At 43.8% G+C, this 27,219-nt stretch overlaps 2 protein-coding genes across 7 annotated transcripts; one reads left to right on the forward strand and one right to left on the reverse strand.

Moving 5' to 3' along the window:
- On the forward strand, positions 1-7,425 carry NUDT8 (nudix hydrolase 8). 2 transcript variants are annotated; one of them, XM_069980791.1, is made up of 5 exons: positions 1-214; positions 1,366-1,613; positions 1,769-1,901; positions 3,554-3,631; positions 5,660-7,425. In XM_069980791.1, the coding sequence occupies exons 2-5, from the start codon at positions 1,372-1,374 to the stop codon at positions 5,879-5,881; spliced, it is 675 nt and encodes a 224-aa protein (XP_069836892.1). In that variant the 5' UTR covers positions 1-214; positions 1,366-1,371; the 3' UTR covers positions 5,882-7,425. The 2 variants fall into 2 exon arrangements, with proteins under 2 accessions (XP_069836892.1, XP_069836893.1); XM_069980792.1 differs by having other exon boundaries at positions 209-297.
- On the reverse strand, positions 6,016-26,880 carry NDUFV1 (NADH:ubiquinone oxidoreductase core subunit V1). Of its 5 annotated transcripts, none has more exons than XM_069980789.1 (11): positions 26,782-26,880; positions 24,702-24,809; positions 22,457-22,536; positions 22,205-22,375; positions 17,709-17,892; positions 16,482-16,671; positions 10,465-10,677; positions 9,923-10,089; positions 9,754-9,835; positions 8,786-8,931; positions 6,016-6,194 (listed from the first exon to the last, which is right to left on the reverse strand). In XM_069980789.1, the coding sequence occupies exons 2-11, from the start codon at positions 24,798-24,800 to the stop codon at positions 6,111-6,113; spliced, it is 1,416 nt and encodes a 471-aa protein (XP_069836890.1). In that variant the 5' UTR covers positions 24,801-24,809; positions 26,782-26,880; the 3' UTR covers positions 6,016-6,110. The 5 variants fall into 5 exon arrangements, with proteins under 5 accessions (XP_069836890.1, XP_069836886.1, XP_069836888.1 ...); XM_069980785.1 differs by having other exon boundaries at positions 24,702-24,829; positions 26,782-26,871; XM_069980787.1 differs by having other exon boundaries at positions 24,702-24,829; positions 26,774-26,860.
- Positions 26,881-27,219: the final 339 nt, after the last annotated feature.

Raw genomic sequence — 27,219 nt, forward strand, 5'->3', positions numbered from 1 at the left:
AAATGTGTGTTCCCGGAAGCTCCTCACTGTGGGTCGATGCTGATGTCAACCATCTTTGTTGCTGGCAATGTTGTAATTGAAGTTTTATGTACAAGGACGGAGAAGCGTCCATTCAGCTGAGTGTGTTTTGTGGACTAACGGAATCCGGGGGCGCCTATGCCTGAGTGTCGGGCGTTTACTAGGAGGCCCTTGTGCACGGGCTGAATCCGTGAAGGTCAGATTACCTAACAGCAGAGATAACCGGGCTGAGGCTGCCGACATGCCTGGCATCACATTTGACAGATTCACTGGCGACCAGTACGGATCCTGTGCATTGTTTTAAAAGGAACCTGTTATGTTACAAATTCTATTTATTTTTAGTGTTGGGGAATATATTTTGGGAGAATTCATAAAACTTTTTGTTCCTTCAGGTCTGTGTTTGACAGCTCTCTAGATGCATTACTCACATACAGCTGTCAATCAATGAGAAGGACCGCTCATATGACTATTTAATGATAAATGACAACTCATCCTGGATTTTTTTTTCTTCACAAAATGATATATCAATCTGCACAGCTCTTCCTACTCTGTCACATGATGGCTATAGGTTGGACTGCATTTTCAATGTGACAGGTTCCCTTTAATTAAAAGTATATTCATATTTCTATCATTACCAAACCATCTGCGCAGTCTATAACTGAAGGGACCATGTGGACACCCAGCTGTTTCTTTATCTCCCATTGACAAGTTTCACCCAAATTTTTGGTTGTCCCTTGCAGGTAGTAGCTATGCCTGCTGCAATGGCAACTACTGGAGATGTATAGTATTACATGGCCAATCCTTGTCCCCCACAGAAATCTGGTGCGTTTGCAGACTGTCTACATTGCACACTGCACATAGAAAGTTTTAGAACATTTGGGCATATAAGCAGCTAAAAGCCTTGGCGATCAGTCATTGTTCCTTGGGAAGCAGCAGGCGACTGCATATTTCTCCTGCTGCAATAAATGTAGTTTCCCTTGGTATGGATGTGAAAGGACTATTTATGTGACACCCTTTAGGGTGCCAGCTGTTTTCTGGTATAACCCCACCGTTTTTGAGTCTCAGTTATGGTCTTGTTATAGACTATTGGAAGGAATACATAATACCATCTGCAGTAACTGTATAGGATATAGTTCTGGGAATGCTGGCTGACAACCAATTGAGCCACCTCTCCAGTTCCACTCCAATTTCTCTGCATTGGAAACACTTTGTAATGGCATCCATACTGTTTGTCAGCTAGTTATTTAGGCAACAACTACTTGTATTGATCATTTATATGCTGTAGAGACATTGAGAACATCTTCATCTATAGTAAAGTGTACATACTCTGCAATTGTTTTTCTATAGGAACAAATGTTCTTGCATCCGCATGTTGTAAGTCGCAGTCTTTGCACTAAGTATCTTCAGCAACTCCCTCATAATGTCCTGACCAAAGAGACAGAGCAGCGATGCCGTCAAATCTTGGCCAAGAACTCCCTACCACAGAAGGTCTCTGCAGGTGTCCTGGTGACATTATGTACTTCTGGGGGTGCTCCCGCTTTTCTCTACACCCTGAGATCCTCCAAGCTCAATGGGAGACATAAAGGAGATGTCAGGTAGGTGACTCAGATGACCCAATGCATAGAGTGACAACTAGCTTTAAAAAAAAAAAAAAAAAAAATTGCTCCCCCACTGTAGAGAACAACCCACATACCACCAGAATAAATTTTGCAGATTGATATGAATGTTTTGTGAATTTTTGTCTTTTTAGCTTTCCAGGTGGCAAATGTGATTCCTCAGATAAAGATGTGATAGATACAGCATTAAGGGAAGCACAAGAGGAACTTGGAGTAACACTGTCCCGCAGCATAGTCTGGGGTCCAATGAAGCCAATTACAGACCAGGTAGGAAAAACAAGACATGCACTTGGAGTGTTCTCTACATTGGCATGTTCTTCTGACTATTGCTCCGCATCAAGAGTGTGGGATTAGGTTATCCGTCTTCACAGTCTTCTGTTCAGATATGTCAAGGACTGCAGGACCCAGCAACCCCTGCATAACTCTCCTTCCCTGTAGGGCTGCTTGAAGCACTGCCCTGACCCCAGAGCGCCGATTCGCCTCTGGCCAGCCTGCCCTTTCTAATGATTAGCAGTGGAGCGGGCACTCTGGGAGCAGAGCATTGCTCCGAGCTGCCTTAGCGGACACAGGATTACATTACAACTGCATGGGAACGGTGCCAAGCATGAAGTTAAGAGACATACCTTCATCAGGGCAGATGTGGGCACAGTATAGCAGCACTCTCTGTCCAGGAAGAGAGAGGCTACAGCTATGAAGAGATTACCTCCACAGGCATGTCCCCTGACGCAAGCCCCAGCCTAAAATGGATCTGCTTTGATTTGGAAGGCGAGGGAGACTTCCTGGGTCAGAGTACAGGGCTGGAGACCATGCTATGCAGACCATGCCCCTCCCCCACTCACCCTCCCACCTAGTACAGGGAGCTCTTAAGCCAAAGCAATGCTCTTAAACAAAGTCACAATTTTGAAAAACTGTAAGCTCTTCTTGCAAAGCGCTCTCAATCCAAGTAACTCTTAAACCAAGGTACCACTGTATTTGGAAGAGGTTTTTGCGTGTGTTGCTCTGGTTAATGGTCTGGATCCATGCGAATAACTGCTTTAAAAACCTTGGGGGAGATTTATGAAAGGGTGTAAATATACACCTGGTGTAAACTGCCAAGAGGAACCAATCACAGCTCCTTTTATATGTTACCAGAGGTGAAAGCTGAGCTGTAATTGGTTGCTGTGGGCAGTTTGCACCAGGTGTATATTTACACCCTTTCATAAATCTCCCCCCTTATCTTTTTTTGAGACCCCAAGCCTGACTGTGTAGTAAAAAACCCCCTCAGAAAAATATACAGATAGGCCAGCTTTCTTTTCTCAAAGCGGGCTGTGATTGATTGATTGCCATTGGCCTATTGTCTTAGAATAATAAGTCTGCGCCATGGTTTTTCTTCCTGTAAAAGTGTTACAAATGGCATCTGATTGCAGGCAAATATATGTGTGTTCCATGGATAGGCTGTCAATGTCATAAATCTGGGGAAATGTGTGCCTTCATAGGGAGCAGTGACATTATGCAGTAATGAAACATATTTGCTCATTATTAGCTTGAAACATATCACATCTGGAGTGCTGTTCTGTTCCTTCACTGGATGGAAAGTGGTCAGCACTACTGGGACATGCACCTACATACCATCATACAGCATATAGTTGTTTGACAACCCCATCTCTACACTCTAAGTAAAAATCTACACAGGTGATGGTAAACCTTTGGCATTCTAGCTATTGCAAAACTACAATTCCCATCATGCCTGAACAACCAAATATATGGCTTTGAGAGCCATGTGTGATGGGAATGGTAGCTTTGCAATAGCTGGAGTGCCACACATTCTCCATTGTTAGTCTATACCGGTGAGTGCAGATTCGGGATATACAATAAAATGGTTTTAATGCTTACATTCCATTGATGCCTCATCTAATCTTTTGATTCCTCTGTACTTGCAGACAGGCATGGTTATAGTGCCAGTCCTTGCAAATATAGGATGCCTTGAAGATCTGTCAGCAAAACCTAATCCCGAAGAGGCAAGTAACACACTAATGTACAGATCTTATTTGTACATTTTAGGCTGGTGTCAGCAGGTTTTTGGATTGCTGCCACTGCATTTTTTGACCCCAAACTAGAAGTGGATCCAGCAACAAGGCCTCCTTTATTTTTATTTTTTAAATTCCTTGTGAATCCACTGGCCTTGCTAAAATTCTGCAGTGGCACCTTTCCAAAAAATTGTTGTGTGTGACCCCAGCCTTTGATTTTGCCAGCTTTATGCCATGCGATCATATGGTGCTGATCAGTCAACATGGCAGCCGGAGGCCTTCTGCAGGCCTCCGTTTCTGCCATGTTAGGTCTATTGATACAGTCTGTCTAAGGCAGGCTGTACTAGTAAAGTACCCATTTCACAGAGCAATATAGTGGGATAGCACAACAGTAAGCTTATATTTGGTATTGCTGAGGATGGGAAACCATCAGAATTGCAGATTTTTGGTCACATTAGATGCTAGTAAGAAAACAAAAAGCAATTTAAAAAAAATTGTATTTAGCTACAGGTGATACTGTTCAAAATAACAGGATTATTGTGCATAAATTGATCCTTCACACACCTACGTAGGCTAAAAAATAAAAGTTAGAGGGGTTAGAAAATGGCTATTTTAAAGGGACTATTAGTCAAAAAGTTTCTGTTAACAAATATGCCCAGGCTGCCTGGTAAAAGTCAAGGTTCCCAGTCTCCACTCCACTTCACAGTGCTGGGGTTAGCAGGAAACATTGCATTTTCAGCTAAACATTAGCTGAGGCAGGACAATGTAATATATATTATACAAGAAGGGGTTGCTAGACAGCACTGTGTAGGCTCAAAGGCTCAGGTGGGTGCATGAACTCAAGTAGCCAGACCCAGGCTTCCAAATTCACAAGTAGTCGAACGAGGCGGCACTCCAATATAAAGTGAAGAAAAGGTGATTTTATTCACCCACCAATGTGCAACGTTTCGATCTCTCATTAAGATCTTTTTCAAGCAGCCAAAAAAAAAATCTCAATAAGAGATGGAAACGTTGCACACTGATGGGTGAATAAAATCACTTTTTCTTCACTTTATATTGGAGTGCTGCCTCGTATATATATATATATATATATATTTTTTTTTTTTTTTTTTTTTTTTTTAACTCATCTGCCTGAAAAACGTATTTTGCTCTATTAAAGAGGTAATGTGTGTTATTTGGCACCCTTCCCCATGTCTTCCCCCCCCCCCCCCCCCGACCGTGGACCTGGAAGTATGATACAGTATATTTACGGAATCACTGTCGACCATGGCCGCCATCTTGGGACGACCAAGTCATCTTCAGGAGGCCGGCCTGACTGCTCCAGCCCTCCCTCATGCTGGCCCCCCCTCCAGCGCGTCATCAGCTGCGATTGGCTGAGCATAACTGAGCAGCTGATGACACGCTGGAGGGGGGCCAGCATGAGGGAGTGTTGGAGCAGTCAGATACGGGATCGTCCCAAGATGGTGGCCGGGGCAGTCAGTGATTCCGTAAGTATACTGTATCACACTTCCGGGTCCACGGTCGAGGGGAGAGACATGGGGAAGGGGGCCATTCACTTAAATAACACATAGTGTGATTAGGGCTATGGGACTTTCTGAAATATAAATTGCAGTATGTTCCCCAGGAGTCGGGATGACTAGTGCAACAGTACCTCTTTAGACAAAAGATGGGCTGTAGAATATTTAAAACATGGCCACTGTTGGAGGGGCACATGACCAGACACATCCAAACATCTAGAATGCACTCCCCCCCCCTCAATGTAGGCCACTAATTAAGCCTGGTCAGATGTCCCTTCACCAGCAGCAGTTCTCAGAAGATCACCATGCAGTCAGTTGAGAAAACAATACAGACTTAGTTCTCATTGGAAGATATCAGTGCAGATCTAACAACTATATAATAAAGAAAACACAAGGGTAGTTTGAGCAGCACAAAGACCAACATATGGTCAGAATCTTTTAGCTTATCTCTGCACTGGAGAATTTAATCTACAAGTGTATTAATGCTCTCTCTCTCTCTTAGGTGGAATCCCTCCTCACTCTCCAAATTTCACAGGCATGTACAAGCTCTGTTTCTGGCTACACATGCTTCCGCCACCGTGGGCGCTATGCCTACACTCTACCAGTCTTCCGGCTCCCAGGACATAAGGTGTGGGGGCTTACAGCCATGATGACAGACTCTGCCCTTTCCATGTTGTTCCCTGGCACATATCAGAGTGTCCTCACTGGTTCAAGAACTCAGTGACCAGCTTAGTTACTGTCAAAACCTTAAAGGTGCTAACTGGCTGAGGCAGGACAATGTGTATATGTATATCAATCAAAATAAAGGATTGTTTTCCATTATGATATGCCCCTTATAGAATTTACAGACAAAAGATGTTGGCTTAGAAAGTTCTGGTTTATTAGCACACATGAAGGGTTATGCAGTAGTTTCTTATAAATACAATCTTTTACACAAAGTGACCTGAGCCCTTTTAGCTGCTCGCTTGCTTTCTCCTGGCTCCATCAAACTGTTTTATACGTTTCTCCAACTCTGGCCGAAAATGGCGGATTAAACCCTGCAAGAGATATGTAACTGGTTACAGTAAAGGGATGAATATATTCCTCGAATCATCGCTTACAACAGTGTTTTCCAACCAGTTCCTTAACCTCCTCAGCCATTTTTCAGTTTTTCACTTTTGTCCTTTTACTGTTTAAAAACCATAGCACTTGCATTTTTTCACCTACAGACTCACATGAGCCCTTATTTTTTGTGACACCAACTGTACTTTGCAATCACAAACTTAAAGAGGATGTTCAACTCTATGCAAAAAATAAATAATATGCAGGCGTAGTGCAGCGGTCCGCTAAGTTTTGTGGCCACCGTGGACGTTTTTCTTTTCACCAATCTTTTTTTTTTTTACTTCCTGGTTTGGATCATTTATGCAAGGAACCTGCTAAACTACATAGACCAGAATTCTCTGTAAACCGAAACCCGCCCCTTCCACAACGCATACTTCTTTTAATTCCTCCCACAGTCCCTCCCCCCAGTGACCACTAGCCAATCTGAAGTAAGAACCACACAAACACCACCCAGCCATCATTTCCACATATGATTCCTTATCATATCCCTAGATGCTGTTGCCTCTGCTGTAACATGATAGAGGCAGCCAGCACAAGGCAGTCAGCTCTTTTGCATTACAGTATTCATGCAGAAGAGCCGACTTCCACTGAAGTCCTTGCATGTATATACAAGCTCTGTATTTTTAGAGCTACAGAACTTCCTGTACAGCTGGAGAGTGGGTCAAATTCAGGGAAAATTACGAGATCTGGAACTGGAAGTACAGGGGTGGGATGTATAACTTTGGGAAAGGGAGAAAAAGTGTACCTGTTACAACCTTTAAAAAAAAAATCTAAATCAACAGCACATGTGATATTAACCCCTTCCCGCATGAAGGAGTTACTGTACGTCCTCATGCGGGTGGGGGAGTTCAGAGTTCTGAACTGCCGCGATCCCGGATGCCGCTTGTAGCCCGGGAGCACGGCAATTTTTCAATTTCATCACACATTTAATTTTTTTATGCTTTTGCAGTGTACTTTATGAACAAATTCAGCCTGTCATTGCAAATTACAATTAGTGGCGCAAAAAATAAGGGCTCATGTGGGTCTGTAGGTGAAAAAAAAGTGCTATAGCGTTTTAAACACGAGGAGGAAAAAACAAAAAGCGCAAAAAAAAATAAAAAATAATAATAATAGTCCGGTCCTGAAGGGGTTGAGCAAGTTTGCAATATACTTTTTTTTTTTGTGTGTGTGGGGGGGGGGGGGGGGGGAAGGGGGTTCACCCAGTGGTCAAACTGAGTCAAGTCTCAAGTTAGTATGATTGCAACTATATGCAACTTATACACCTTTTATTTTATTAGACTACTTAAAAAAATAAAGACTTTTACAAAAAAAATAAAAAATAAAATGTGTTAAAAAATGGTTTATTACTATCCTTATAACGCTGTTATTTTTTGCATCATGATCTTTACTTTCTATCAATAGCTTGTTTGTGCATATGGGACTTTTTGATCATGTTTATTATAATTTTCCTGGATGTGATGTGACTGAAAATCTGCACGTTGGCGTTTTTTTGCATATACGCTGTTTACTGTGCTAGATTAGGGATCTTATAGTTAATAGTTTGGGCTATTACAGACGCAGCGACAGCAAATGCAGCAAAATGGGAAAAAGGGGGTGACGAAAAACTTTTTTTGTACAGTAAATTGAAGTCCCCATGGGGAACTTCTATTATAACTATACTAATATCAGTGCTTGATTACTATGAGCTGCTGTATATCCTGCAAGAAGTGGTGAATTATTTCCAGTCTGACACAGTGCTCTCTGCTGCCATCCCTGTCCATTTCAGGAACTGTCCAAAGCAGGAGAGGTTTTCTAAAGGGATTTGCTACTGTTCTGGACAGTTCCTGAAATGGACAGGTGTGGCAGCAGAAAGCACCATGCCAGACTGGAAAGAATGCACCACTTCCTGCAGGACATACAGCAGCTGGTAAGTATTAGAAGTGTAATAGGTTACTATTACATAAATTGGTCAGTTTGTCTGCAGCACATCCTGAATTACACTCCAGTGTCAAACTGGGGTATCTGGGGCCCACCAGGAGAAATGATCCTTGGGGGCCCACCAATGAAGAACCAGTGAGAAATGACATTTCAGTCAGTGTTAGTGCAGGTTCTAAAGCTGTGGGGGCCACTGGAGGATCCTCCAGTCGTCTGGTGGGCCAGTCCGACACTGCCCTCCCCCTCCCTTCTGAGATTCGGCAATGAGTTCAAGGCTATTCTGCATCTGCGCAGTACAGCACAGATCGGACCGATGATAACTTGGGGACAAGTTACATACAGCGCGCCAAGTTTATAAAGTAACTTTGCAGGTTGTACATTGCAGGGAGGGGGTGTAAAATCATGTCTAGGAAGTGTACTGGGTGCTGGAACAGCACATTTCCATAGCGTAACAGGCGTTTTTAGGCGATTGGTTCCCTCTAAACTAAATTTGGGGAACATATAATTACAGCATTTTCCTCCATATAGTTAGGAAAGTTTCTTGTGACCTAATGTCAGCAAACTACTTAATGGAGATGATATACAGTTCTTAGTACAAAAAAAAAAAAGTTACCTGCACAGGCCAAGCTGCTCCATCTCCAAGGGCGCAGATAGTGTGGCCCTCAATCTGCTTGCTGATTTCCCATAACATGTCAATCTCATCTGGACGGGCATTTCCTTGACACATTCGCCACATGAGTTTGTTCATCCAGTCAACACCTGATGGCATTTCAGAAAAAAATTAAATAGCAAATAATTGTTATTTTAAGATAAGCCAAACATATGTTCAATGACCGAACATATGCATGATTTACCAGATCACACATTGGAGCTCCTACAATTACATTTTGATTTCAAGTGGTGTGCTGCCAGGGGGAGGGAAGGGAATCTCTCATATCTGGGTGTTTACTTCACTCCCAATATTTCCTCTTTTTACAAAGCCAATTACCCACCACTGTTTAAAAAGGAAGTGGATGACATCTATTTGGTCCTCCCTGAACATTTTGTTGCTAGACAGAATAGCTTCCATCAAAATTCTACCCTGCCTACCGTATTATTTGTCCTGCACTCTCCGAATACATGTCTTCATTCAGGCCATTCCCAGAGGGAGCTATCTCACCTCGTCTGGGGCAATAGGGGAAAGAAGGGTAAGCTCCTCTATCTTATATACAATGAGAATATATGATAGGAATTGTACTTTTGTTACAGCTGGAGGGCCTGAGTTTGTCACCTGTGTTCTACACAATCCCCTTGTCTAGTAAGCCCTTTACCCTTGGTATGTATTGTCTGTCAGATTCCCTTGTCTACCCCCTTTATCATCATGGATACTGTCCTAAATCACTATGTCTTGTTTTTCCTCATACTTTTTTCATCCTTATAACTATAGAAATTTAGCAATGATTCTGTGATATATCACTACCAACCAATATTTATAGTTCACCCACTAACACTGGGAATCGTCCCTGGAGAAGGTAGCAGGATAAGGCTGGGTTCACGCCATGTTTTTTGCACTACTTGAAAACAGATAAAGCATTAACTTACCTTCCCTGCAGGGGGTGCACTGACCACAACTTTCATGTTTATAGAACTCTATAAGACGTGCAATTGCACGAACAATGTCTGTCTGCAAAAGAAGTCAGGAGTGAATTCCTTGAGTTAATTGCATTGCTCAGACGTATCCATAAGTAAACAGTTTCTTAGCATCACTCACTGATTTATCCATTACAATGACAGCTGCTGTGCCTAGACCAGTCTGCGCTTGTATCAAAGCATCAAAGTCCATGAGGACATCATCGCACACTGACCGGGGAATGAGAGGAGTGGAGGAACCACCTGGGATTATAGCAAGCAGGTTGTCCCAGCCACCAGTGACACCACCTATAAGAATCAGAGTACCACAAATAGGTTATTAAAAAAAATCCTAATAAACACCCCATCAAAAGACTAAGGCTAGGTTCACACTGCATTTTTTGCATCCTTTTCAGTACGTTTCTTTGTGTACGTTAAAATAAAAAGGAACATATCAATTTTTTTTAATAATGCAAGTCAATGAAAAAGAGTTCCTGGAGTATGGCACACAACAGCACCTGTTTTTTTTCTTTTAAATATATATACGTTAGATGAGCAACAAAAAACGCCCAGCCTTGGTTGTCTTTGTATAGAATGAGCAGTGTTCCAAATTTACTGTGTAAATCCAATAAAGAACACACGTACGTACATATATATATATATATATTGTATTATCACAAGTACCTGCATGTCTTTCTATAAGCTCTTTCAGGGGGATGGACATCTCCTCCTCTACAGTGCAAGGATTGTTGACATGTCCAGAGATGTTAAACAATTTGGTTCCAGAATTTCTTTCCCGGCCAAAGCTAGCAAACCAAGATCCACCACGGCGACAGATAGTGGGGGCCACAGAAACAGTCTCCACATTAGCGACCGTTGTTGGGCAGCCAAAAACACCTTAAAAAAAAAAAACACAGACAATCTTGATTTGTTAACCAAATACCACAATGGGCACCCCTTACCTAAAAATATACATGGCTCTTCAGTATTAGACAGGCAATTTCTCCTCACAGAATCAGTTTTTAGACAAATGTGAAGCTTCGTAGTGACCTTGAAGGCTATCACAACTTTTCCTTCCTTTACATAACAGCCAGACTAAGAAGCGCCAAAGCAAAAAAGACATCTGGAAAATTTTTGTTTATGCCTTTATTCATTTCCTCCTCACCTTTTGGAAGCCAGAACTCTTAATATTCTGTCTACAGATCCGTACAAAGACCCTTTTTGGACTGGGGGGGAGGCTGTGCAGTTAATAGTAACAAAAAAAAAAAAAGGGTAAACTGAATATGGTCTCGGTTAACAGACCTTTTTCATGTAGATCCTGGAAGTTGATCACACAGCACAGACCACAGGTCCTGGAAGGGGCGCTCTTATCAGGACCTGTGGCCTGTGTTGCCTGATCTATTTCTGAGACCTAATAGTCGGGCACAGTGCTGATTTAGCGCTGTGCACCACTGCTCCCCCCTCCTGCCGGCACCAATCAGTGAGATCACATTCAGTTTCCTACATGTAGAAGCCCCATGGGAACTTACCCAGATTGAAATGTAAAGGACCTGTAGGCCCTTCAGTGATGTCACATTTATGTGATTAGACACCTGACTGGGAGACAGGCTCCCTATAGGTACTGTATGTATTGACCATCTGTATAAAATTTGTTTGTTGATCTGTGTCTGTTGAATGTACATATATAGCAGAGCTGTTTGTGTAGCAGAGGGGAGTGGGTCTATATTGGTGTAGTACCACACAGTACAGTGTGTCTCTGTGGGTATATTTATGTACCAGAGCTGTGAGTGTGTTTTGATGTAGTAGAAGATGATTTTTTGATGAAGATTTTCACTTTAATGTCAGACATTGGTGATTGTTCCAACGTCGGGCATTAACTGTTTAAATGCCACGACGATCTTCAACAATCCTAGCATTTAAAGAACCGTGTCACAAATCCCTGGTATCTAGTGGGCTGTTCACCGCTGCACCGCTTATTTCCCTCTTCCTGCCTTCCCAATGTTTGGTGATGTGTGTGAGATGGTGATGTATGAGAAGTCCGACAACATAAGATGTCATGTTATTTTCAGTATTCAAAACATAGGAATAAATAGTTAATCTGTGTTTTCCTTCAGTAATTTTAAAATTAAAGAAATATACACTGTCTATTAGAAGCATCCCAGCTTTAGTGCAAGAAAAAAAAAAAATTTCTGCCGTTAGGCACACCCAAATGGGTGTGGCTTGCAAAAGGGGTGTGTCTTATAAAAGGGGTTGAATAATTGTTTAATAATCGTAATCAAGCTTCAATTAATCGTGATGCAGAGTTAGGCTATAATCATACCGGACAAATAAATTGGATTAAAATCGATCTATTCTGATGCCTATAACTTTATTTTCCGGTCTATGGGGCTGTATCATTTTTTGTGCTGTGATCTCTAGTTTTTGTCGGTACCACATTTGTGGAGATGTGACTCATTTGATAATTTTTGTTATTCCATTTGTCTAATATGACATGCAGGATCAGGAATGTTACAATTTTGCGGTACAACACATAATGCTTATTTCACATCATGTTAGAGGCAATAATCCAGAATACAGGTAAATTAGGTACAAATACAGTTCCCAAGAATAAAGCATAAAATTATATGTTATAGAAAGTGGTATCATTTAACATAATATATTCAAAATCTAGAGCAAAACAAGACTAACAGGACCGTCGGCTAGCCTGCTAATAGTATGTAAAGCTTCAAAACATAATTTATTCAGGAATTTGGACTTTGATAATAAGGAGCGCGTGTCCATCTAAACCAAACAGTACCAGAGAGAATGTGCTGATGTATTGCTATCAAGCATTTACAAGAATAGTTAACAGAATGGATAATTAATGTCTTAGAAAGGAGAAGGGGAGCTCTCCAGTGCTTAACAATGATATATTTAGGAGATACTAATACATGGAAAGTTATGGTATGGTCCTCGCTGGGAAGGTCAAGGATCCCTACTTGAAGGACAGCAATGGTGGGGGTGCAGGGTAAAGGGTACAGTAACAGAGAGGAAACGGTCATCTACCACTGCCCAGCTTATTATACGCAAATCACAAAAAGTTAGGGATATTAACCCCTTGCCTCCGCAGTCTGTTTTGGCCTTAATGACCAGGGCCTATTTTTTAAATCTGACCTGTCTCTCTTTATGTAGTGATAACTCTGCGTTGCTTTTAACTATTGCGGTTATTCTGAGATTGTTTTTCATAACATATTCCTCTTTATTTTAGTGGTATACTTTGGTTGATACACTCAGCAGTTGTTTGTAAAAAACACAACATTTGCGCAAAAATTTGAAAAATGTATGTTTCTGTATATTCAAAACTCTCTTTTCCTAAGAAAGATAGTCACATGAACTAATTACTACTGCAACATCTACAACATGTCTGCTTTATGGTGACGTCATTTGGTGAACGTCCTTTTACTTGTTAGGATGTTAGAGGGCTTCGAAATTTTGCAGCGATTTTTCAAATTTTCAGGAAAATTTCAAATTCTGATTTCATTAGGGACCAGTTCAGTTCTGAAGTGGATTTGTGGGGCCTGTATGGTAGTTACCCCCATAAATCTCTCTACTATAAAAACTGCACCCCTCAAAGTATTCAAAGTAACATTTCATAAGTGTATTAACCCTTTAGGTGTTTCGCTGAAATTTAAAGGGAACCAATCACTTAAAAAACGCATGTAAAGCTATGGGAATGTGCTGTAGCAGCACCCAGCACACTTCCCAAACATGCTTTTATACCCCCCGTCTCTGCAATGTACAAGCCAAAAACGTACTTTATAAACTCGGCGTCCTGTATGTAAATTACCCCCAAGTAGTCCTCTGGGCGGGGAGCTGCGGGCAAGTAGTCACGGTCCCTGGGCGTTCTGCAGTGCTAATCACGCCCCTCTGGGCGTGATTAGCCTGCATAATTGTGGCGGCGTCATCGGAGGCGCGCTGTCTCTAACGTTAGCACGCCTACGTTCTTGCTGTGCCGCTCATGCGCAGTACAGCGGGTCCGGTCAACGCCGTACTGCGCAGGTGCAAAATAGCCTCGAACTCATTGCCGGATCTCCAGCAATGAGTTTGAGGCTTTCTGCACGTGCGCAGTACGGCGCAGACCGGACCCGCTGTACTGCGCATTAGCGGCACAGCAAGAACGTAGGCGTGCTAACGTTAGGGACAGCGCGCCTCCGATGACGCCACCACAATTATGCAGGCTAATCACGCCCAGAGGGGCGTGATTAGCACTGCAGAACGCCCAGGGACCGTGACTACTTGCCCGCAGCTCCCAGCCCAGAGGACTACTTGGGGGTAATTTACATACAGGGCGCCGAGTTTATAAAGTACGTTTTTGGCTTGTACATTGCAGGGACGGGGGTATAAAAGCATGTTTGGGAAGTGTGCTGGGTGCTGCTACAGCACATTCCCATAGCTTTACATGCGTTTTTTAAGTGATTGGTTCCCTTTAAGCAAGTTGGAGGGGAAATTTAACATTTTCATTTTTTGGCAGATATTCCATTTTAATCCATTTTTTTCTCTTACACAGCAAATACTAACTGAGAAATACCACTCACTATTTATTCCCCTTATTCCAATGTTTCTAGAAATCCCCCATATGTGGCCGCAGTGCGTCACCTGACTGAACCACAGGACGCAGACATGACAGAGACCTGGGGAATGAGTGCAGAGGGAGCCGGGGGAGGGGGGGGGGAGGCTACAGCAGAGAAGGGGAGCCTGGGGGAGCACAGCAGCATGTGCTGCAGCCTCCCCCCAGGCACCCGATCGTCAGGAGGGGCCGGCTGAGGATTGGGAAACACGGGGAAGGGGCGGCTCGACAGCAGAGAAGGGGAGCCTGGGGGGAGCGCAGCAGCATGTGCCGCAGCCTCCTCCCAGGCACCCGATCGGCAGGGGGAGCATATCTCCCCACAGACGCTGCGGTCGCACAGACCGGCGTCTATGGGGTTAACTGCTGGGGGGGAGCGCGGCTCCTCTCTGGGCAGTGGCAGCAGGGGGAGGCTGTGTGACACAGCCTCCTCCTGCAGCTCGATCTCAACTAGGGACAGAGGGGGGAGGCAGGGAAAGCATGACGTCCAGGGACGTCATGATGTGTTCTGGCACTGCTTTTCATGACGTCCCTGGACGTCATATTGGGGGAAGGGGTTAAGCTTGCGGGTGAAATTCATGGAAAATGTAGAAAGTTCACACTACAGTGATATTCTATCATGAAAGTAGGGCAGTTAAATAGAAGCATGCAATTGCAATTTCTTTATCTCAAACAATTTATTGAAACAAAAACCGTGGTGGGTATATACCCCAACAAAAAATGTCAATGTTTCAATAACTTTCTATAACAAAGGTAAATGAATGATGCGGCACTCACAACTGTATGCGTGAAAAATCAGTGCTTGTTTTATTTGTCCAAATCGACAAACATTTCTTAGCAGGTAAGACGCCAACAACACATGATGATAACACCTCATCATGTGTCGTTGGAGTCTTACCTGCTAAGAAATGTTTGTCGATTTGGACAAATAAAACAAGCACTGATTTTTCACGCATACAGTGGTGAGTGCCGCATCATTCATTTACCTTTCTTATGGACTATGATTTTGCAACAATTGCTAGAAGCTGAGTACCCCACTAGCGTGTAAATACCCTGTCTGCATTACAAGGTCCAGCCGCGCATAAAGCGCTATCACCGAGTGTCGTAATAAATAGCATGCTGTGCCGGTCTGTACCTATATGAGACTGTCTCAATAACTTGTTATGTACCCTTGAGCATCAATTACAGCCTAACAACGTGTCTTGCTGTTCACAAGTCGGCTTATTGTCTGCTGAGGAACGGCATCCCACTCTTCTTGAAAGACAGCCCTCAGGTCGTTGAGGTTCTGGGGTGGGGTACAGTTACGAGCCTCTACATGGCGAAAATCGTGCGCCAAAGATGGCACCACCATTGACTGCATTGTAGACAAAAGCGTTGCTGAAAGAATTCAGTCTCAGGTGAGCACCCGAACAGAGAGCTCAGCGGCAGGATTTTTAAAGCGTCGCCAGCCAAGAATGATAGTTATACTTTAAGCTGTTTAAAGAAAGCCAGCACAATTGACAAAGAGGCCTGTTAGAGGCAAAGCATGAGAAGAAGAGAGCCATGACTAGTCACGGCCCAGACCTCACCCAGGTGAGTAGTCAAGGCTCTCCCCTCAAAAAGTCGCATATGTGCAATCAAGGTATCAAAAAAAAAAAAAAAAAAAAAAAAAAATGACACCTCACACAGCCCCATAGACCAAAGGATAAAGGCGTTATAAGCCTGGGAATGGATTTTAAGGAACATATATTTGTTAACAATGGTTTGAATTTTTTACAAGCCATCACATAATATAAAAGTTATACATGTTGCATATCGTTGTAATCGAGTTTTTCCATAGGGGACACAGCATAAAAACGAAGCCGCCCCAAAGAAAAATAATTGCTTTTTTTTTTCAATTTCACCGTGCATATAATTTTTTTCTAGTTTCGCAGCATATTTTATGCAAAAATTCAGGCTGTAATTGCAAAGTACAATTAGTGACGCAAAATATAAGGGCTCATGTGGCTCTGTAAGTGTAAAAATGCAACTGCTATGGCTTTTTAAGCACAAGGAGGAAAAAACAACAAAAATTAGCCCGGTCCAGAAGGGGTTAATACTGCAAGCAACAGACGCTTACCAACATCCGCAGGGAATGGAGGCTTGAGACGGGGCTTTCCTTGCTTTCCTTCAATACTCTCAATCAAAGCAGTCTCCTCTCCGCAAATATAGGCACCAGCTCCTCTCGCCACGAACACATCAAAATCATAACCCGAGCCACAGGCATTGCGTCCAATAAGACCCGCAGCATAGGCTTCCCGGATTGCCACCTGTAACAAATTCATCATCATGAGTTAAAAGTAGCTATATATATTATATATATATATATATATATATATATATATATATATATATAGAGCAAAAAGAAGGGTTGCCGGACACTGTGTTGGCTCAAAGGCTCAGGTGGGTGCATGAACTCAGGTGGCCAGACCCAGGCTTCCAAATCCACAACAAGGTTTGTACGAGGCGGCACTCTGGTATATAGTGAATGAAAAAAGGTTTTGATTCACCCATCAATGTGCAACGTTTCGTTCTCTCATTGACATCTTTTTCAAGCAACCAGTATATTATATACTCTCCATAGACCTGAATGGGCAAGTAATCTCTCACTGAGCTGCGAATCCATCTTGTAAACACAATGTATGAGATCATGAGAAACCAACCAAACCAGAGGAGCTACAACAATCAGTCAAAGCTGCTGCAGTCCATTTAATGTTTAATCAGGTACAGCATCCCAGCCACACATGTGATTTATGTCCAACTATCCTTGGCAGCACTAAGAATAGCTTATACTTTGACAAGCCAAGCGACTATACCTGTAAAAACATTGAAAAGGGCACAGAGCACACTGCTTTATGATCTACAGCACAGGTTATAAATATCAGAGACCTTTATCAAACGGTCACTCAATTCCACCCATGTTAATGACTATATCCATGTTTTCTACATAGCCTAAGGGCTTTATCCAACTTCAGCAGCCACCGCTAATCAAATGCCAAACGATGGGGTTCAGATGGACTCTAGCATGTTTAAGGTTCGCTCATCTCTAGCCCTGATTAAGCTATTTTTTTTAATGATTTTACTGCATATCTGCATGTATTAACTGTGGATTCACCAATACAACTGCAATACAAGTCTTTCTTTTTCTTGGTAATAATAATAGAATAGTGAGCCTTAACATGCATAAGTCTGTTGCAATACCAGACATAGCTAATGGATAGTTGTACCAGAGTTGTTGGGGGGAGGGGGGGGGGGGGACACAGAACAGAATCCCCCCCCCCCCATCCAATCCTATCCTAACTATTACCTGGAGGTTTGAGGCTTCGTTGTAGAACTCTCCTCGGATGTAGATGTAGGCAGCTCGTGCTCCCATGCTGCACCCTGCCACCAGACATCCTTCCACCAACTTGTGGGGATCGTGCCTCATGATCTCACGATCCTTACAGGTCCCTGGCTCCCCCTCATCTGCATTGACCACCAGATACTTAGGGCTAAAGAGAAAAAAAAAGAAAAAAAAAAAAACGAATTAGTTCAAGCACCAATAAAAACACCACAGTTAAAGGGAACCAATCATGCCGAAACTGCCCCCATTGATAAGGAAGCGTGCTGGTACATCAGCCAGCACGCTTCCCAAACATCCCCCTGTCCCCTCTTTTGTTAGCCCGTAATCTTACTTTTGTGATGTCCCGCGCCATATGCTAATCAGCCCCAAGTAGTCAAGGTGGGCTGAACTAGTCAAGGTGGGCTGTACTAGTCACGGTCCTGGGCGCTGTAATCACGCCCAGAGGGGCGTGATTCAAAGACCTTCGCTCCGCCGACGTCATCTCTGGCCCGCGTTCACGTCGGCGGCGCGCCGCGTCTTTCGCATGCCGCGCATGCGCAGTACGGCGGGAGAAGACGCTGTCGTACTGCGCGTGCGGAAGACGTCGGCGTTGGAACGCAAGCGCCGGCGACGTCTTCCGCACGCCGCGCACGCGCAGTACGTCAGCATCTTCTCCCGCCGTACTGCGCATGCGCGGCATGCGAAAGACGCGGCGCGCCGCAGACGTGAACGCGGGCCAGAGATGACGTCGGCGGAGCGAAGGTCTTTGAATCACGCCCCTCTGGGCGTGATTACAGCGCCCAGGACCGTGACTAGTACAGCCCACCTTGACTAGTTCAGCCCACCTTGACTACTTGGGGCTGATTAGCATACGGTGCGGGACATCACAAAAGTAAGATTACGGGCTAACAAAAGAGGGGACGGACGGGACAGGGGGATGTTTGGGAAGCGTGCTGGCTGATGTACCAGCACGCTTCCTTATCAATGGGGGCAATTTCGGCGTGATTGGTTCCCTTTAATAAGGAGTAGGAAAACAGTTGCTCCCACACCGACCTAATATATGCAAATAACGTAGGGAAAGCATGGACCATAACACTAGTTCTGCTAGTATAAAGCTGGAATTATGACTTACTGATAATACACTTCTCATGAGTTTATCATGACAGCATTCCATGAAAGATGTCACCCTTCACCAGGGCTGTGGAGTCGGAAAAAAAAAAAGTAGACTCCGGGGGAGATTTATCAAATGGTGTAAAATTTAGACTGGTGCAAACTGCCCACAGCAACCAATCACAGCTCAGCTTTAGGCAGTGCTGAAAGGAAAGCTGAGCTGTGATTGGTTGCTGTGGGCAGTTTGCACCAGTCTAAATTTTACACCCTTTGATAAATCTCCCCCGCCGACTCCAATAATTTTATTATTGAATTTTCATATGAATTTTATAAAAGTTCCCCATTAATTTAGTTTATGTTTTATCAATCTAAGGCCATTATAAAACAGAAATGTAAACATTTAGTTAAAAAGGGTGAAACAATTTCTCCATATGGGTATTTGCACACTGATGATGAGGCAAGGAATAGGTAAGGAATTAAAAGAAGAAAGTTTTCTGCTTGAAATTCCTCACCTATTCAGCTCTGGCATAATAGGAGCAGAATTTGAGCCCTATCGACTTCTATGGGATTCCTCTAGTGGAATCCACATGTCATTTGTTTGGGCGGAAAGCGGATCTGCGGCAGATAATTCTGCTCAAAAATTTTGCCGTATGGAAATCCCATTGAACACAATAGGACATTGCTCTGTTCATATTTTACGGGGAGGAATTTCAAGTGGAAATTAAGAGCAGATTCTGTTTCAAATTCCTCGCCTATTCTTTAGTGTGCACATACCATATATCAGCAATAAAGCACTGTCCCTATTAGAAAAGAACGGTCGGGGAAAAGTTGCAGCTCAATATTTGGCAACTTTTTTGTGAGCTAGAGGTGAGGGGAGAAGTAGTATTGTGTGTGTGTGTGGGGGGGGGGGGGGGGAGCCTGTGGACACAGGGAAGATCTGTACTGTTCTCTTCCCAGCAATGGTATTTAAGCAGCAGTGTACATCCTGTGCAATATAGAGAAGATCTGGAGACGCATATTGCAACATTAAGGGCAACTGACCAGCTTGAGATGGAACTTCTGCTGATTGAGCAAGACGTTAGTGGGGAAGAGATGGTGGGTAGTGAAATAAATCAGGAGGACCATGCAAGTAGCTGGGTAAATGTAGTTAGAGGGACTGGAAAGGGTTCCAATAAAACAAAGCAAGCAAAATTGTGTTGGTTGCAAGAAACGTAAGGCTATGTCCAGTTCTGAAACAATATGGGGTCCTTGGATAGATTGTCCTGGTTTGCCGTCCTCCCAGATCCGACATACACCCATGGAAGCCTTTTTTGGAAGCGGAGTGCACGCCTTATGCAAAGCAGGTGAGATAAGTCCGATGTCCATAGACAATGACAGGAACTTTGCGTAAGGCGCTCGCTCAGCTTCGGGCCATGGTTACTTTGCCCAGGGACCGGATCCAGCAGCAGGACTCCGAGGGATGGTTACCTACAGTATGCCGGGCTCCGCCACAGCATCCCGACTGACAGGTTTCCTCTAAACTATAGGGAGATTTACTTTATGGATAGGCTCCCTGAGGTTTCGCAAAAAAGTGGTGTAGGGGGCCGTTTCAGCTTTTAAAGTAAGTTGGATCTCAACTGAGAGCTCCTTCTTTGCTAGCACTCGACGCAGACATATGCCAGTTATTTGGATAAATGTTTTTGGCTAGATTCTTAGTGTCACTTTCAAAGTATTTAGTGACCCCCGAGCCACACTAGCACTAGACTGGTTAGACTCTTAGAGGGATTTATAAAGATCGGTGTACGCCCGCTTTTCCCCAGCGAATTTCACCAAGAGGCGCACGCAGATGTAGATTTGGATCATGATAAATAAGGCGCGGAAGAGCAGGCTGCCCGGGAGGGTACAGTAGGTAATGGATAATAGTTTAGCAAACCGAAATTTCTTCAAATATATTAATGCAAAAAAATCAAGGTCAGATCATGTAGGACCCCTAAATAATGGTGAAGAGGAGGATAGAGATGTGGTGGGCGGGGTCAGCACTGTGGTAGGCGGGGCCAGTGCTAACTACCAGGAGAATGCGTATATGGGGGGAATTCTACTTACTGAGTAAGGGCTACCTGCATGGATGCAAACAAGGGCATAACTACTACATGGATGCACAGAGAAGACCTCTTACACTACGTATATTTCAGTCAGTATTGTGGTCCTCATATTGCAACCAAAACCAGGAGTGGATTAAAACACAGAGAGTATCTGTTCACACAATGTTGAAATTGAGTGGATGGCCGCCATATAACAGTAAATCACTGCCATTATTTCAATACAACAGCCATTGTTTTAAAATAACAGCAAATATTTGCCATTAAATGACAGCCATCCACTCAATTTCAACATTGTGTGAACAGATCCTTTCTGTGTTTTTAATCCACTCCTGGTTTTGGTTGCAACATGAGGACCACAATACTGACTGAAATATACGTAGTGTGAACCCAGCCTAAGGATGCACAGAGTGGCCTGAACACTACTTGGGGGCAGATATTGGCCATAACTGCTTATATAGGGCGCAGGGGGGGCCACTGTTACGGTGTGAAGCAATACAGTTTCTGCCTTCAACACTATTAAAATAGTATCCGACACTGCCTGCAAGGAGGAAAATGTTATGTTTACTAAGCAAAAAACAAAAAGAAAAATAGAGATTTAAATCGTAAATCACCCGTGTTAAAAAATAAAAATAGAGATTTTATTTTTTGGCCATATCGTCTAGTCCTATGCAGTAGAGAGGGAACCTTTGTAATCTTCTCTATGCTTCTAGTTCCCAGCAGGGTTAAGGGTAACATCTGCTATGTGTTGCTGTTATGTGGAGAAGATGTAAATAATATGTCCCCAGGAGTAATGGGTAATGCTTATCTGGGGCATTTAGGGCATATTCTTCGGATACAACATAAGTATCTGCTAGGTGCATGTCCGCTGGGCTTGCTGCAGCCGCCAGAGGTGGTCAGGTAGTATGAGCTGTTTTCAACTCCGTGCTCTGCACTAATGAGGGGCAAAAACCCTGAAATAGCTATCTGCACGTGGGAATTCTTTCCTTTTGGAGAGATAGTTTGGCTTGGCATAAAATCCCCAGTCAATGGCTTCTTGACTGAGCGAGACTTGACTTGAAGGGACATATCCTTTCTTCCCAGAATTCTCTGGAGCAGCAATGGTCTGTAAGTCTCCACACATCTTTATGACGGGCTCTCCTTAAGGAGAGTCACTACCCCTTATGTACTTTAAGTAGTTCTCAGAGTATAGTTGTGTACACAGCATAGGAATGCAAGCTTCACTATTTCTGTAACCTGGGAGTTATGTAACTAGTGTTCTGAAATTTATCACTGGGTTGAACTGAAGCTCACCGTCCATCACTTGGCTTATTCATAAAACTCCATTTTAAGCCTGTTGGGAAACCAGCACCTCCTCTTCCACGCAGCCCTGAAGCTTTGATCTCCCCCAATATCCAATCGACTCCTTTTAAAAGAATTTCCTTGGTCTTATACCAGTCGCCACGGCTCAGAGCTCCCTTCAACCTGCACGAAGAGGAAAGAAGGTTTGTGGTGATTATAAACCAGTATGGCGACAAAGCTGAATACAAAAATGTACAGGCTTACTTCCAGTCATGACGACCATAAAGATTGGTGAAAATTCGATCTTCATCACTCAGGGGGCCAAACTTTGTCTTTTTTGGTGCCTGATAAAAAAAAACACAACAAAATTGTTCTACAATTTTATAAATAGTAAATAGGTTAAAATTGAAAGCGCCTGCCTTTTTTAAGAGGGAGGAATTATAGCTGGTGATGAGGAGAAAGCAAGTTTATTAAAATTTCCCTTCATTATATACACAGAGGAAAATAAAATGCCATTTTTTTTATTTCTCCTCTGCATATTTAAACGGTCACAGCACTTAAAGACCCATATAAGATCGTATGCTCTGCAACACCAACTGTAATTTGCAATGACATACTTATGTCTTCCAAAAAATATGCAGCAAAAATGAAAAGAAATTATTTGAGCAGTGAAATAAAAAATAATAATATTAATAGTAATAATGGGGGGGGGGGGGGGGGGGGTTGTCGTCCTTTGATGACTTTTTATTCAGGTTTTTGTGCTTACGCCACTTACATGAGAGATCAAGAATAGCTCATAAGGATCAATGGATTACATATGTACTGCACTGATCTATGTGATCAGAGCTTGATTACTAGGGGCTGTTGAAGGCAGTCTCTAGAGATTGCCGAGCAGGGACATCGCTGAGGCCCAATTAAGTATGATGGATCAGAGATTCACGCAATCTTATCGCATGGAGCCAATACTGCCACCAGACCACCAATGAAGCAATTTACAGGCTATTTAATTGCGTCTGTCATGTAAATTGCCACAGACGATCAGTTTGTGATGACTATGAACAGCAGCACCATATAGAGTGAAGTCACCTTGTGAGCCCTCTCTGTACCCCTTTAGGGATGAAAGGACGTAAAAAAATTAAATAAGTGACATCCTTGGTCCTGAAGGGGTTAAACAGACAAATTGGCAAGTTAAGATGGCGTTCATACCCATATTCAAATTAGGTTAAAGCTTACTTATCACAAAACTACTTTTGACATGTCACAAGACATGTAAAAAATTATTGACCAAAGCAGGTCTTACTACTCACACCCTGATAAGAAGAACTAGACTGGGAAAGATCAAAGCAACGCAGTCCGTCAATATTCCCCATACAAGTCTACGGGAAATTTCGACATCTGTCAATAGTAGTCCACAAGACAAACCCTTTTATCTAATATTCAAAGGGGTATTCTGAAAACACATAAGAAAAGAAGGTCCCACAGTTGCAGATAAAACTTCAGAAATGTATTGCTTGTCCATAAAAATACATTACAAAAAATAAAAGGCACTCAGACGCGTTTCGGGATCAACTCCCCTAGTCATGGCTAGGGTAGTTCATCCCAAAACGCGATATAATGCATTTTAATCTTTGTAATGTATTTTTATGGACAAACAATACATTTCTGAAGTTTTATTTGGGGCTGTGGGACCTTCCTTCCTTATCTGATTCAGTAGCTGGTGAATGGCCCAGCCTCCTCCTTCCACGTGCTCCAAACTTACTTGAGCTGACCTTCTCCTTACGCATAATATTCTGGAAACCCAAAATTCTAAAGTATAATAAGGGCAGGTTATTGTAATTGTTTGATTGAATGTTGTGCAAGTCTTGTACAGGGCATGTGTGTCCACAACCTCACTGGAGGTTTGGCATTTACTTTCTTTGACTTTACTGCAGTACGAGCTAGGTCAGCTCCCTCTCACTGGCGAATATACATCAAAGCTCAGGCACAGCTTGGCCTGATGACGTTTCTACACTAAAGCCAGCCCACCTAGTTGACATCAGCGTTCTCAGCCCACGTAACTAAGCAATGGTACATAGTCGTATAGGCTGACAAGAAATGCATTCCTATCATTGGCTTTACAGTAGGTGGTTCAAGCAAAATTAAAATAAAGCTTGTATGTACCCTTAAAGGGAGTCTATAGCCATATTAAAGCTGACCTAACTGAAGGCATGAAATCTGGTGACAGGGACCCTCAGAAAGATGCTACATTAGTTCTCTTTGCTGCTGCTGTAATATTGCTGCTTCTAAAGCCCCACCTGTCATGTATTGGCAGAGATCTGGAGATTGGCCGGAGAAGCAGCACAGACTACTTAATGTGAACTCTCTCAGTAGTCCACAGCAAGTAACAGGGATTTTATTAATTGTTCTAATACAGCATCTTACAGTCTCTAAAATCACTACAGCAGCAAGTCAAGCTTACAATACAACTCTTCCTGTGATGTAACTGGCTATTGATTAGTCTAGAGCTTACCTGTTGAGGTGCTGCTGTAGAGTTAAATCTGACTAAGGAAACGGCGGGTGCAGGGGAGGGAAGGGTTGAGCGCAGGACGTGTCGAAGAGACAGCATCATCCTGGCAGACTACTAGGAGAGAGATGGCACTGTAAGAACCAAGCCAGAAAAAAATACAATAAATGTGGATCCCCCTAATAAAAATGATTACATACACCTTGAGGTACAATCGTGGTTCTTCGCAGTTTGTGAACAGTTTACGTGCTGTGGTGAGTGGACAATGGCATTATGGTGAATAAACACCACAGAACCTGCAGAGCACCGCATGCCACTGATGTGAAAGGGCGGACTGATGCTCCAGTGGCAAAAAAAGAAGAAAAACAGCTGAATAGGGATGGTCCGAACCTGCCGAGGTTCGGGTTCGCATGAACCCGAACGCTCGGCAGCAGATTCCCGCTGTCTGCCTGCTCCGTGGAGCAGGCGGATACAGCGGGAGTAACGCCAGGAAAACTGGGATACAGCCTATGGCTATGGCTGTATCCCAGTTTTCCAGGCGGTCTTCCCGCTGGATCCGCCCGCTCCACCTGTCACGTGCCGACTCGTCTCCGATCTTCAGTCAATGAAGCCATCTTTGGACGGCCAGGCCGAATCCCTCCGACCGTCCTGAGTGCCGGCCGCCCTTTGCCACGTCATCGGCTGCTCAGCCGCGATTGGCTGAGCACAGTTTGGCTCAGCCAATCGCAGCTGAGCAGCCGATTCCGGGGCAGAGGGCGGCCGGCACTCAGGGCGGTCGGAGGGATTCGGCCCGGCCTTCCGAAGATGACTTCACTGACTGAAGATCGGAGACGAGTCGGCACGTGACAGGTATGTATAGCGCACCAACACTTCCGGGTACACGGGTGGGGGTGGTGGGTTGTATAACTTTGTAATGTGTGTTATTCTGTGAATAATTCTTTACTGCCGCACTACCCCTTTAAAATCACTGTACCACCAAGCCCAGGCTGAAGCACTGGAGGTGGGCCGACCCACCCCCAGTGGGAAGAAACCCCAGCCCTATCATAGAGGACCTAGGGTTTCCTCCCACTAAGGGTGGGTTGGCCTGCCTCCAGTGCTTCAGCCTGGGGGTACAGTCACTTTAAAGGGGTTGTCCAGCAAAATCTTTTTCTTTCAAATCAACTGGTGTCAGAAAGTCATATAGACTTGTAACTTACTTGTATTTAAAAATCTCTTGCTGTACTTATCAGCTGCTGTATGTCCTGCAGGAAATGTTTTATTTTCAGTCTGACACAGTGCTCTCTGCTTACATCTCTGGCCGGGACAGGAACTGTCCAGAGCAGTTTCCCATACAAAACCTTTCTTGCTCTTGACAGTTCCTGTCCCGGCCAGAGGTGGCAGCAGAGAGCACTGTGCCAGGCTGAAAATAAAACATTTCCTGCAGGACATCTAGTAGCTAATAAGTATGGGAAGACTTGAGATTTTTAAATAGAAGTATGTTACATGTCTGTTTAACTTTCTGACACCAGTTGATTTGAAAGAAAAAGATTTTTGGACAACCCCTTTAAGAGTCTTACCCTCTAAGCCATAGCTTAGGACAGGGATGGGAAACCTTTGGCCCTCCAGCTGTTGCAAAACTACCATTCTTATTATGCCTGGGCAGCCAAAGGGAATTGTAATTTTACAACAGCTGGAGGGTTCCCCATCCCTGGGTTAGGTCCAGTAGGTAAGCTTTGGGGTAGGCATGGAGTGTCTCCTGCCATGTCACTGCATGGCTCCCAGCAGCTCAGATACCAGTCAGCATGGCTCCAGATACCCAGGACAATCTAGCAGGAGCTGACTGGTTCCCTCCCAGCCTGTCTAGCTGCTGGATGTGCTGCATATGTACTTCATATAAGGAGCCCGTACAAAGCATACACTGCTATAGTGTCCAGGGATCACACACACACACACACGTCACATCCCAGCAGCTGAGCACCAGGCCAGGATCAGGGAAGCACAAATAACCCAAGAAGACAACATGTTCCCGATCCCTGCGAGTCCCGCACCAATAACCCCAGCCACCCCGATGACACCCCGATAACTTATCATCTATTTACAGTGTCACCTTCAGCAGCGGCCCCCTAGACAAGCTCCTCCTCTTCCGGCACCGAGGCTACAGTCACTGCTGGAGACTTACTGGCGCCGACATGACGTCACTAGCGGAGGAGGCCATCTTTTCTTCGGGCAGATTCCAGAACATTGTAGATAGATGTTCTGAGGGAAGCACGTGACGTCACTTCCCCTTCAAAATAGGGGAACCAAATGTTTGTACAAACCTTCCCCTGCATATCAATACATGGCCACAGAAGAGGGCAGCCACTGTCACCCCTGTATTATGTGATGAGTGCCAGGTATAGACCCCCATGCTGTGCCTCTATAGGGTCATAGAGACAGCCATAATGCGGCAGCACAGTGTCCAAAACATTTTCACAAATCCCAAAAGATACGCCATTATATGTAAACGAGAGGGAGACGATGTGCATGAAATGGGAAATTGGGGGCA

Source organism: Dendropsophus ebraccatus, chromosome 8, assembly GCF_027789765.1.
Source record: "Dendropsophus ebraccatus isolate aDenEbr1 chromosome 8, aDenEbr1.pat, whole genome shotgun sequence".
Lineage (NCBI taxonomy): Eukaryota > Metazoa > Chordata > Amphibia > Anura > Hylidae > Dendropsophus > Dendropsophus ebraccatus.